At 52.5% G+C, this 12,727-nt stretch overlaps 1 protein-coding gene across 1 annotated transcript; it reads right to left on the bottom strand.

Moving 5' to 3' along the window:
• Positions 1-7,392: 7,392 nt before the first annotated feature.
• LOC146754931 (uncharacterized) lies at positions 7,393-11,496 on the bottom strand. The gene is made up of 2 exons (XM_085526628.1): positions 10,353-11,496; positions 7,393-9,934 (listed from the first exon to the last, which is right to left on the bottom strand). The coding sequence occupies exons 1-2, from the start codon at positions 11,079-11,081 to the stop codon at positions 7,910-7,912; spliced, it is 2,754 nt and encodes a 917-aa protein (XP_085382754.1). The 5' UTR covers positions 11,082-11,496; the 3' UTR covers positions 7,393-7,909.
• Positions 11,497-12,727: the final 1,231 nt, after the last annotated feature.

Here is a 12,727-nt window from a genome sequence, read left to right as displayed (position 1 = left end):
GTTTAAAGCAATGACAGGACAATTATTCTACGTACCTGATGCAGGGACTAACTTGCTGGGGAGACATCTCATGATGAAACCAGGAATACAAACAACACTGTGTCAAGATGGAATTACTGTATCGATAAATGTATTAACTGAGGCAGATGAGAGAGGGATAGACCCTGTGGTTTGGGTCAAAGAAAGAAATAGAGGGGGATTACAAATAACCCCTTTGAAAATAAAAATGCAAGCAAAATATGAAGTCATAAGACAGAGACAATATCCACATCCATTTGAGGGACGTATTGGTCTTGAACCTGTAATACAGTGATTACTAAGGGATGGGTTGCTGGAACATGGCTGTCACCTTTCAATACCCCCATTTTGCCAGTTAAAAAAAAACGATGGTTCCTACTGTTTAGTGCAAGATTTGAGAAAAATTAATGACATAGTACAAAATATAGTGGCTCCAAACCCATATACCTTGATGAACAAAATCCCAAATGGGAACAGGCGGTTCAGTGTTATAGATTTAAAGGATGCCCTTTTGGTCTTGTCCATTGGATCTGAAAGCAGAGACATATTTGCCTTTGAGTGGGAAGATCCTGATCGTGGGCGGAAACAACAGTATTGGTGGACAGTTCTAGCCCAGGGGTTCACAGAGTCACCCAATTGGTTCGGGCAAACCTTGGAACAAATATTAGAACATTTTCGGCCACCAGAGGGAGCATTACTCCTACAAGATGTAGGTGACCTCGTGTTGTCAGGGTCAGAGAAAGTGGGAGTTAAAAGAGCCACAAATGAACTGCTAAACTTCCTGGGGAAACAAGGACTGAGAGTATCAAAGAATAAGCCACAGTCCGTGGAAAGAGAAGCCAAGTCTTTGGGACACCTGGTCTCTGAGGGAAAGTATAAAATAACCCCAGGGAGGATTCAGGGAGTTATCGAGCTACCCATGCCCAGAACAAAGAGGGAACTGAGAAAATTCCTGGGGGTAGTAGGATATTGCAGACTCTGGATAGAGGCATATGCTCAGAATATCAAGGGCTGATACCTTAAGTTATTAGATGAAGAACCCAACATGCTTCAGTGGACTACTGAAGAGAAGGAACTAAGAAAAGAATTAAAACAAGGACAAATTACAGCCCCAGTCCTAGCTCTTCCTGCCTTGAAGCCCTTCCAGCTTTTTGTTACTGTAGATCGAGGGGCAGCTCTGGGAGTGCTAACCCAGGAATGGGGACATAAGCGTCAACCAGTGGCATACCTATCTAAATTGATAGATCCAGTATCACGAGGGTGGCCAGAGTACATCCAAGCCGTAGCAGCAACCGCCCTTCGGGTAGAAGAGAGCAGAAAATTGACCTTTGGACGGCAATTGGTAGTCACAGCCCCAGACCAGGTTAGAACTATTCTAACTCAAAAACTTATTCTCGCGCTCCCCAGCTGCATGCATACATGCACCACCATTCTTGCACTCCCTGCCTGCACACACACACACACACACACACACACACGTACCACCGACACACACGTGTGCCACCTCTTCCTTGCTTACACACTGATGCACGTGCAACGCCACCCCTTTGCACACCCCTCCGCTCATATGAATGTGTGCAACCCCATCCTTGCACTCCATGCACATGCGTGCACACGCATTTACCACCCATCCCTGCACACACTCACACACAATCAAAGATTATTAATAAGGGTCCTATGGGAATTCACAGAAGTTGTGGACACACCCTCTCTGGAAATGTTCAAGGCCAGGCTTTGAGCAACCTGGTCTAGTGGGGGTGTCCTTGTCCACAGCAGGGTGCGTTGAAATAAGATGATCTCTAAGGTTCCTTCCAACCCAAACTGTTCTCTGATTTTATGATCTTTTAACTTAATATCACATTAAGAACAATGTTCAGAAATGCTCAACACTCACCAGGAAAAACTCATATTAAAATGCTGTGCTGTTGTTTGGATCTTCTCACTCCTTCTGCATTCCCAGCTTTTCCTGCTGCAGTTGAGCTGCTGGAAGTAGGAACTACTTCTATCTGCCCCCTGCTGTTCCTGATACAGGACGAACAAACAGATTTCTCCAACCTGTTACTTCATTTCCATTAAAAAGAATCTTGTAAGCTTAATGGTTTTGTTCTTGTTGCTGTGGGGTTATTTTGTTGTTGTTTATTTGTTTGATTTTTCCTGTCATGAGACATGTATGTCTTCATTTCCAGTAGTGAACTCTGTATTAGGGTCATGACCAAACTTACAAAATAAAAATGTACAGTCACTTGAGAACACCAGGTATGGTATCTGCTTGAGATTTTCGCTCTACAGAGCCCTTAACCTCTATGCCAAAACTTAATTGTTGCAGCAACGTGAAAATTATCATCTCTTTCTGAATGGAGAAAACTTACCCCACATAACAGAATTTTCTAGTGCACAGAATGTTAATTTACACTGTTCACTAACGTGAATGAAATGATCAGCAAAATATATTTAGGATGTAAAACTTCACAAGTCAGATAAACAGGACAGCAATCACTATATCCCAGCAGTCTAAAGTCTGTACATATATACTGGCAGCAGCAAGACGAGCTGATTTTTATTCCCCATCCTGCAGCAATCTCCATTCCACTTCAAAAGTTTCAGTCGCAGTAGATAGCAAGCTGGATTTAGGATGAGGTACAGTGTGCCAAGTGCTATGACAACCTTTTGTGAGCTGCAGACTTGACTGCCTCACTCCAGAAGCACTTCAAGCAAACACGAAAAGCTTAGCTCATATTTTCCATCATTTTGGTTCTTAGAGAAGTACCACCCCATCCCTGCACACACACACACACACACACACACACACACCACCCCATCCCTGCACACACACACACACACACACATGTACCACCCCATCCCTGCACACCCCCCCCCCCACACACACACACGTACCACCCCATCCCTGCACACCCCCCCCCCCCACACACACACGTACCACCCCATCCCTGCACACACACACACACACACACACACATGCCACCCCATCCCTGCACACACACACACACGCGCACGTACCACCCCATCCCTGCACACACACACACGCACACACACACACACGTACCACCCCATCCCTGCGCACACACACACACACACACACACATACCACCCCATCCCTGCACACACACACACACACACACGTACCACCCCATCCCTGCACACACACACACACACACACACACACACATACCACCCCATCCCTGCACACACACACACACACACACGTACCACCCCATCCCTGCACACACACACACACGTACCACCCCATCCCTGCACACACACACACACACACACACACACACGTACCACCCCATCCCTGCACACACACACACACACACACACATGTACCACCCCATCCCTGCACACACACACACACACACACACACACACACATACCACCCCATCCCTGCACACACACACACACACACACACACACACGTACCACCCCATCCCTGCACACACACACACACACACACACGTACCACCCCATCCCTGCACACACACACACACACACACACACACACACACACACGCCACCCCATCCCTGCACACACACACACACACACACACGCACGTACCACCCCATCCCTGCACACACACACACACACACACACGCACGTACCACCCCATCCCTGCACACACACACACACACACACACACACACGTACCACCCCATCCCTGCACACACACACACACACACACACACGTACCTCCCCATCCCTGCACACACACACACACACACACACACACACACATACCACCCCATCCCTGCACACACACACACACACACACACACACACACATACCACCCCATCCCTGCACACACACACACACACACACACACGTACCACCCCATCCCTGCACACACACACACACACACACACACACACACATACCACCCCATCCCTGCACACACACACACACACACACGCACGTACCACCCCATCCCTGCACACACACACACACACACACACACACACACGTGCCACCCCATCCCTGCACACACACACACACACACACACGCACGTACCACCCCATCCCTGCACACACACACACACACACACACACGTGCCACCCCATCCCTGCACACACACACACACACACACACACACATGTACCACCCCATCCCTGCACACACACACACACACACACACACACACACACACATACCACCCCATCCCTGCACACCCCCCCCCCCACACACACACACACGTACCACCCCATCCCTGCACACACACACACACACACACACACGTACCACCCCATCCCTGCACACACACACACACACACACACATACCACCCCATCCCTGCACACACACACACACACACACACGCACGTACCACCCCATCCCTGCACACACACACACACACACACACACATACCACCCCATCCCTGCACACACACACACACACACACACACACGTACCACCCCATCCCTGCACACACACACACACACACACACACATACCACCCCATCCCTACACACACACACACACACACACACGAACGTACCACCCCATCCCTGCACACACACACACACACACACACACACGTGCCACCCCATCCCTGCACACACACACACACACACACACACACGTACCACCCCATCCCTGCACACACACACACACACACACACACACGTGTAGCACCCCATCCCTGCACACACACACACACACACACACATACCACCCCATCCCTGCACACACACACACACACACACACACACACACGTACCACCCCATCCCTGCACACACACACACACACACACACGTACCACCCCATCCCTGCACACACACACACACACACACACACACACACACACACACACACGCCACCCCATCCCTGCACACACACACACACACACACACGCACGTACCACCCCATCCCTGCACACACACACACACACACACACGTACCACCCCATCCCTGCACACACACACACACACACACACGCACGTACCACCCCATCCCTGCACACACACACACACACACACACACACACGTACCACCCCATCCCTGCACACACACACACACACACACACACACACATACCACCCCATCCCTGCACACACACACACACACACACACGCACGTACCACCCCATCCCTGCACACACACACACACACACACACACACACGTACCACCCCATCCCTGCACACACACACACACACACACACACACATACCACCCCATACCTGCACACACACACACACACACACACACACACACACACACACACATGTACCACCCCGTCCCTGCACACACACACACACACACACACACACACACGTACCACCTCGTCCTTGCACACCCTCCCACATGCGTGCACAAATCTCTGCAGTGCATGGACACACCTGTGCACACCCACGTGTGTGCAGCCCCAGCACTGCCCACAGCTCCGTGCACGCTCATTTGTGCATGAAGAGGAACGTCTCAGTGGAAGCGTGGCTGTTCCTCCCCTCTGACGGGGCTGGTGTGGGACAGAAGAGGAAAGCAGAATGCGGCCACATTTTCCTCGTGGCTCCTAGTTCCTGTCTTACCATGGGAAACAAGATGAGCAACTCTCCCTCTCTATGATGCTTAGCTCTGTACCTCTGCCATCATCTCTATACACAGATGCTCCTGCATGTAATGCTGCACACAGTGAACCTGCAGGTCCCAAAGGAATCCTTGGCTGCTCTCCCTCACCTGGAGGTTGCAGGGTGCTGGGCCTCCTGCCTGTACCTCCTTCCAGGTGTCATTTGCCAGACCCCTGTATGTCCAGCTGGTTGGAACTGCAGTCAACTAACACCAACTAGATGTATGAAAGTAGTCTTTCCGTTTCCCAGGCATTCATCTTTATAAAAACACGTTGTGCTGTGAAGCACAGCAGGAAGCAACTCAACTGTGCAACAAATACTTGGAGCCTTGTTTCATCCCTCCCTAACCTCACTGAAAGGCTGACTGACACCTGCTTGCCAGCGGTGACTGTGGGTTTTTCCTCAGAGTCCAGAGCACATTAATCTCTTCTGAAACTCACACTCATTCGTGTTTCTTTTGTAGTTGCCGTTGCATTCATCAGGAAGGAAATGCACTGCACTTATTCTGCTGCATGTGCAGGCTCACTCTGCAGTGCCCAAGATGCCTTCATGAGGAGGAAAGGCAGCAAAGCCCTCTGCCAGCAGGGCCATAGAATCGTATGTCTACGGCATCACATCTCGGCAGAGCACTCACTGCGCCTGCTCCTCCCTGCTGAAATACACGGACACATCCACAAAGCTCGAGTCTCCTGCAAGCAAGCAAGAAACTCCAGTGCCAGTGGCTTTTCTGTCCCCGGCACAGAAATGCTGGCTGAGAGCATCTCGCTGTCTCCCTGCGCTCCCATCTCTTGCCCCTTGCCTTCTCCAAAACCTTCCCTGGAGAACCAGGCTGATCAAGTCCATGCTCATCAGCAGCTCCCACAGGTACTGTTCCAGCTCTTGCTGTCTTTTTGGCCTTCTCATCCCTCTGTCTGAGTCTAACCAGCTTTGTCACCAGAAGAGATTTCAACACTCGAGAATGAAGAACGCACATCTGGCTCCAAGGAATGTAACTCTCCTATCTCCCAGAGATCCATGCCCTGTGTGTGCCATCTCACCTGGTTGTGAGCGTCCCTCACAGCCAGCCAGAAAAGCAAGCAGAGGCTGAGACCAAGGAACCCCTCCCTGATGTGCAGCTGACAGTTTCTCTTTACACAGAGTGCTGGCCGCAGCCGTGTGCATTATCACACACACTTGTATGGGCAGTTGGTGTCTAGACGTGAAGGAGACTTGCTAAGTGCTCTGCTGACATGTAGGGACAGACAGAAAATTTCAAGGGGGAGCTGGAGCATGTATATAAAGGATGTACGGACCTACAGTTAAGGATGTGGATTTGCATCTGAGTCCGTGCCTGCAGACGATGCAAGCACTATGCATTGTCACCCAATGGAAATGATCAAACAGCTGCTTTGGGACAGACTGTCTGTAGGGCTCAGGAACAGAGGCAAGCAGTGATGATTCCTTTCTCCCTTGATTCCAGTACTTGTAGGTAGAGCACTTGAGAAAGACTTTGGAAGCTTTCCTCAGCCTCTACCTTTCCTTGTACCTTTACAAAAGCAGACTGTCTAAAAACAAGAAGACTGGACACACTTTTTGGGTTTGGTTATTTTTATTAGTATTTTTTTAATATTATAATATATATAATATAATATTATTTATTATTGTATCTATTATATTATATATATTATGTATATAATGTATATTATATATATTATAATATTATTATTATATAATAATATAATATATATAATATATAAATAATATATAATATATAAATTTTGTAAAGTTGTTTTGGTGTTTTTTGGTGTTTTTTGGTGTTTTTTGGTGTTTTAGTCCAGTCCAAAATAAATTCTCAGTCTTACAAGGGATGAATTTTTAAGGCCTTCCTGCTGATGGACCACACTCCACTTGAACATCAAGTGGAGCATGAGGTAGCCTTCATCCAGAAAGGTGGAATCTTGATGGGATGTTGCTGTCTTATGGAGAGGAATCTCGGCGTCCCCCAGGCTGAGCCAACACACGGACACAGATTTCTGGATGGTGACCATCACTTTCTGCCCCTGCTCCTGCTGCCTGGTCTCTCTTCATCATCGGTATCCAGCAGGAGATCACGAAGCCCTGGAGGCACGGTGGTATCCAGGTCATCATCTGAAACTTCTTCCACCAGATTGGAAGGGACCAGTCCTCTTGTGCCGTCCGTCAGCTCTCCCAGAAACCAGCCATCCTCATCCATGTCTCCACAGATGTAAACGTATTGTCCAGCTGTCAGTGGAAGCTCATTTTCTGGGTCCTCATTAGGGCCCTCATAAGGATTTTGTAGCTGTGACGAGCTAAGAAGCTTCGTTTTGGTGGTGATGGTCTGCGAAAATGTAGATGCAGACTGCCACTGGCCACTCTTTTGACTCCCCCGGCTTTTCCTGGGGATTGGGGCATTCCTGTTTGGGATTTCTGTGCAGCCTCAGCTTCTTCCCCATCTCCTGGAGCTGTGTGCATTTTTCCTCCAGGCGCTTGCTGAGCGCTCCAAGCTTGACTTCGGCCTGCTGGAGACTCTGCAGCTTCTGGCACGCTTCTGGAGAGCGTCCCTCTCTCAGCAGGTGGTTCTGGGCCTTCAGGGCCTGGCACTGCTTCTCCAGGTTCCTCAGGGCTTGTTGGAGGTAGCTGCACTGCTCCAGCAGCTTGCTGCTGGTGCTGCCTGGGAACCCTGGGTCTTCCTTGGCCATCTCATTCTCCTTTTCCAGATGCTGTCCCTGCAGCTGGTTGACCTTCTCTGCCTTCTCTGTGGCCTCTTTGGATGCAGAAGAGGCCTCCTTGAGCTGCTGGACTATTTCCAGCAGCTGCTGGGTACGGAGGCAGAGCGTACGTGTCTTGTCCTTGAGCCGCTCCACCTCCTCCCACATCTGCTTAGAGCTTCTGCTCCTCAGCAGGCAGCACTTCTCTCCAAGGAGACTGCATTGTCTATGCAGCTCCTTTAGCTTCCTCAGCAGGTGGGTGTTTTGCTCCTGCTGCTCTCTGTGCTCATGTAGGCAGTCCTCTTGTTGCTCTGCAGCCTCCTTTTCCACATGCTGTCCCTGCAGCTGGTTGATGTCCTCTGCCTTCTCTGTGGCCTCTTTGGATGCAGAAGAGGCCTCCTTGAGCTGCCGGAGTATTTCCAGCAGCTGCTGGGTACGGAGGCAGAGCGTACGCATCTTGTCCTTGAGCCGCTCCACCTCCTCCCACATCTGCTGAGAGCTTCTGCTCCTCAGCAGGCAGCACTTCTCTCCAAGGAGGCTGCACTGTCTCTGCAGCTCCTTCAGCTTACTCAGCAGGTGGGTGTTCTTCTCCTGCTGCTCTCTGTGCTCAGGTGGGCAGGCCTCTTGTTGCTCTGCAGCCTCCTTTTCCAAATGCTGTCCCTGCAGATGGTTGACCTCCTCTGCCTTCTCTGTGGTGTCTTTGGATGCACAAGAGGCCTCCTTGAGCTGCCAGACTATTTCCAGCAGCTGCTGGGTACGGAGGCAGAGCGTACGCATCTTGTCCTTGAGCCACTCCACCTCCTCCCACATCTGCTGAGAGCTTCTGCTCTTCTCTTCAAGGAGGCTGCACCGTCTCTGCAGCTCCTTCAGCTTACTCAGCAGATGGGTGTTCTGCTCCTGCTGCTCCCTGCGCTCAGGTGGGCAGGCCTCTTGTTGCTCTGTAGCCTGAACACCCACCTCTGCTACAGCCCGATGGCAGGCCCTGGCCCTGTTGAAGAAGACGCGTGGCTGCCCCTCCACGTGCTCCAGGATGTACTGCAGGAAGCGTCTTCTCTGCTCCTGCAGCTCACACTGGAGGCGCTTGCTCTCCACGGCCTGCTCTGCACGGGACTTCCAGCAGATCTGCCGCTGGACTTCCTGCTGCATTCTGCGGTCCGCTCTGCTGCTGTCACTCCTCAGCAGCGCCTCCACCAGCTGCCGCTGCAGTTGCCATGCCTGGCGGATGGTGTCGTTGCGCCGCTTCTGCAGCAGCTCCTGCATCTGGTGCAGCTGGGCCTCCTTCTCCTGCAGCAGTTGGCAGATCTCTGCTTGCCACTGCCTCAGGCTCTGCTCCCGCAGGCGCTGCAGCTTTGACACCCGCACCTGCTCCCACTTGGAGCGCAGTTTGTCGGCCAGCAGCTGCCGCTCCCGCTCTGCCGCCTCCTGCTGCTCACGTCTCTCAGCAGCGCAGCGGCGCTGCAGCTCCTGGGAGCGGAGCCGCTCGCCCTCCAGCTGGGCCTGCAGTGCCTTCAGCTCCTGCCTCTTCTCCTCCCGCTGCGCAGGGCAGGTGGGGGGCTGTGCCGGGCCCCGGCGGGGAGAGGGCCGGCTGCCCGGGAGCCCCAGGTCTTCCTTGGCTGTCTCTGGCACCTAGAACCAGAAAATCATAGAATAACAGAATGGTTTGTGTAGGAAGGGGCCTTCAAGACTCTCCCATTCCAAGCCCATGCCAAGGGCAGGGACAACTTCCACTAGGTCAGGTTGCCCAAAGGTGCGTCCAGCCTGGCCTGGGGCACTGCCAGGCGTGTGGCAACCACAGCCTCTCTAGGCAGCCTGTGCCAGCACCTCTGCCCCCTCATGGTGTCCCGTCTTCGTATACCTCATCTAGATCTCCCCTCTTCTACTTTCAGGGCGTTGTCCTTTGTTGTATCACTACCCTCCCTTACAACCAGTACATCTCCAGCTTTCCCCAGTTCTCCTTCAGGCACTGGATGGCCGCTCTGTGGTTTCTCCAGAGCCTCCCCTCCCCAGGCTGAACAATCCCCACTCTCTCAGTGTGTCATCTTACCTGGACGTGAGCGTCCTTCATGGCCGGTTGACTGGAGCCCTGCTCTGCACGGTGGCGGTGCAGAGCTCCCTGTTTTTCCTGGGAGCAGGACATTGCGTTACGGAGCAAGTCTGCCCAGCTCCCCACGATGTAAAAGGTGAAGAGCCTCCTCTCCAGCTCCAGCTGACGCTGGAGGTGGCGGATGCAGGCGGGCTGCTCACCATCCGTCTCGCATCGCAGCTTGCTGAGGACGTCCTGCAGCTGGGCATGGGCCGCCTCGCTGCTGGGGGGGTTCCTCAGCACCTTGGCCAGCTGCTGCTGCAGCTCCCGAGCCTGGCGCAGGGCTGCATCGCAATCACGCTGCAGCTGCTCCTTTGTCGCGCGCAGCTCGGCCTCCTTCCAGAGCAGCAGCTGCCGGGTCCCCGTCACCCGCTGCCGCTGCACCCACTCCTTCAGCTGCTGCTCTTCCTGGGCCTGCTGCTTCTCCCAGGCACAGCGCAGTTGGTCAGTCAGCAGCTGCCGCTCCCGCTCTGCCGCCTTCTGCAGTTCACATCTCTCGGCAGCCCAGCGGCGCTGCAGCTCCTGGCAGTGGAGCCGCTCGCCCTCCAGCTGGGCCTGCAGCACCTCCAGCTCCCAGCTGTTCTCCTCCTGCTGCACAGCGCAGGCTGGGGGCTGTGCCGGGCCCCGGCGGGGAGAGGGCCGGCTGCACTTGGCTTGTCCCCGTCCTGCAATGTATCGCAGCATGGCCATGGGAATCTGAATAGACCTTCAGCTTCCAAAAGCTGTAGCCAAAGGCCACCAACAATCACTCTCACTCTCACTTGTGGGATCTGCAAGGACAGATGCCCCTGACCCCGTAGCGCCCACTGCCTCTCGTCCCTGTCGCAAGGGTGTGCAGACAGTGAATGCCTTGGGGGTGCTGCGCCAGCACCTTCTGTGCTGTGTGCTGGCCCAGCTCATAATGGAGGGCGGGGCAGTGACCTTCAGTGCTATTGGACAGTGGGGCCTTCTGGCCCAGCTCATAATTGAGGGCGGGGCAGTGGCCTTGAACGCTATGGGGCAGTGAGACCCTGTGCCCCCTGCACATCATGGAGGGTGGGGCAGTGGCCTTCTGCGCTGTGGGGCAGTGCGGCCTTCTGGCCCCAGCACAAAATGGAGGCTGGGCAAAGTGGATTGAAGCGGTGTTGGGAGGAACCGCCTCCCACAGTGCTGGGCTACGTGGACTTCTCTGGCACTGGAGAAGAACAGCAGCAGGCCATCCATCTCATTGTGATTTCCATTTAGATGGCAATAAAGGAAACATCTCACCATACCTACGAGCTAGTTAAGTTAAAAGAACCTGATTGCCGGTGTACCCTGCTCAAGGAGCTGCTGGAGCAGATGGCCAGGCTGCTGCAAGAAATCAGCCGCCTGAGGAGCTCTTGGGAATCTCTGAGGGAGACAGGTAGGGGGAGGTGTGAGCCTACTTCCACCGCAGACAAACAGCCTCATCCTAAGTCCCTGCGAGTGGGAGGAGCCAATCCAGCTGCTCAGCTGCAGGTCAGAGACCTAGACAGCCCACGAGAGGAAGGGGGCTGGGCCCTCGTATCTGCTCAGAGCAGAAGGAAGCGTCTTCCCCCAAGCTCCACACAATACTGCCAACCTGTGCAGCGTCCCCTACAGCGTCCCTGAGTAATAGATTCCAGGTGTGAGAGGTAGGTTGTGTTTTTGCAGCATAAATTGTCAGTATTTCTGTATGTAGCATAGGAAAAATTGCCTTTCACAAAGAAAGCTTCCGAACAGAGTAAACTTGAGACAAGGGCATTCTGACCACAGTAAAATTGGCATAGGCACCAGGTGAGGTAATTATGTAGGGCAGGGGCAAAAAGACAAAAAATGGACACAAAATGTACACAAATCGGACAAAGGATTAGACAAAAAATAGAGAAAATAATTGTATTAAGAAAGTAAAAAGGAAAAGAATTGGACAAAAAAATTGGAATAAGAAACTTAAAAGGACAAAGAATTGGACAAAAATGGGAGAAAGAACTTGAAAGGAAGAGAACTGGACCTGCAGCTTCATCACAGAATCACAGAATTGTAGGGGTTGGAAGGGACCTCTAGAGATCATCGAGTCCAACCCCCCTGCCAAAGCAGGCTCCCTACACCATGTTGCACAGCTCGGCGTCCAGGTGGGTCTTGAATATCTCCCGAGAAGGAGACTCCACCACCTCCCTGGGCAGCCTGATCCAGTGCTCCATCACCCTCACCGTAAAGAAGTTCTTGCACACATTAATGCGGAACTTCCTATGCTGAAGTTTCAGCCCGTTACTCCTAGTCCTGTCCCCACGCACTACTGAAAAGAGACCAGACTCACCACTATGGCTCCCACACTTCAGGTATTTATAAACCTGGAT

The sequence above is a fragment of the Coturnix japonica genome, chromosome 37, assembly GCF_054131305.1.
Source record: "Coturnix japonica strain WE chromosome 37, WE-NBRP24, whole genome shotgun sequence".
Lineage (NCBI taxonomy): Eukaryota > Metazoa > Chordata > Aves > Galliformes > Phasianidae > Coturnix > Coturnix japonica.
Note: the sequence above shows the minus strand (reverse complement) of the source record. Positions and strands in the feature narration are given on the sequence as shown.

Bases quoted from the DNA above. Each gene is read 5' to 3' on its own strand.
- LOC146754931 (XM_085526628.1), bottom strand. From the start codon at position 11,081: ATGGCCATGCTGCGATACATTGCAGGACGGGGACAAGCCAAGTGCAGC. The intron at 9,935-10,352 runs GTAAGATGACAC...TTCTGGTTCTAG, and splicing joins TGAAGGACGCTCACGTCCAG to GTGCCAGAGACAGCCAAGGA.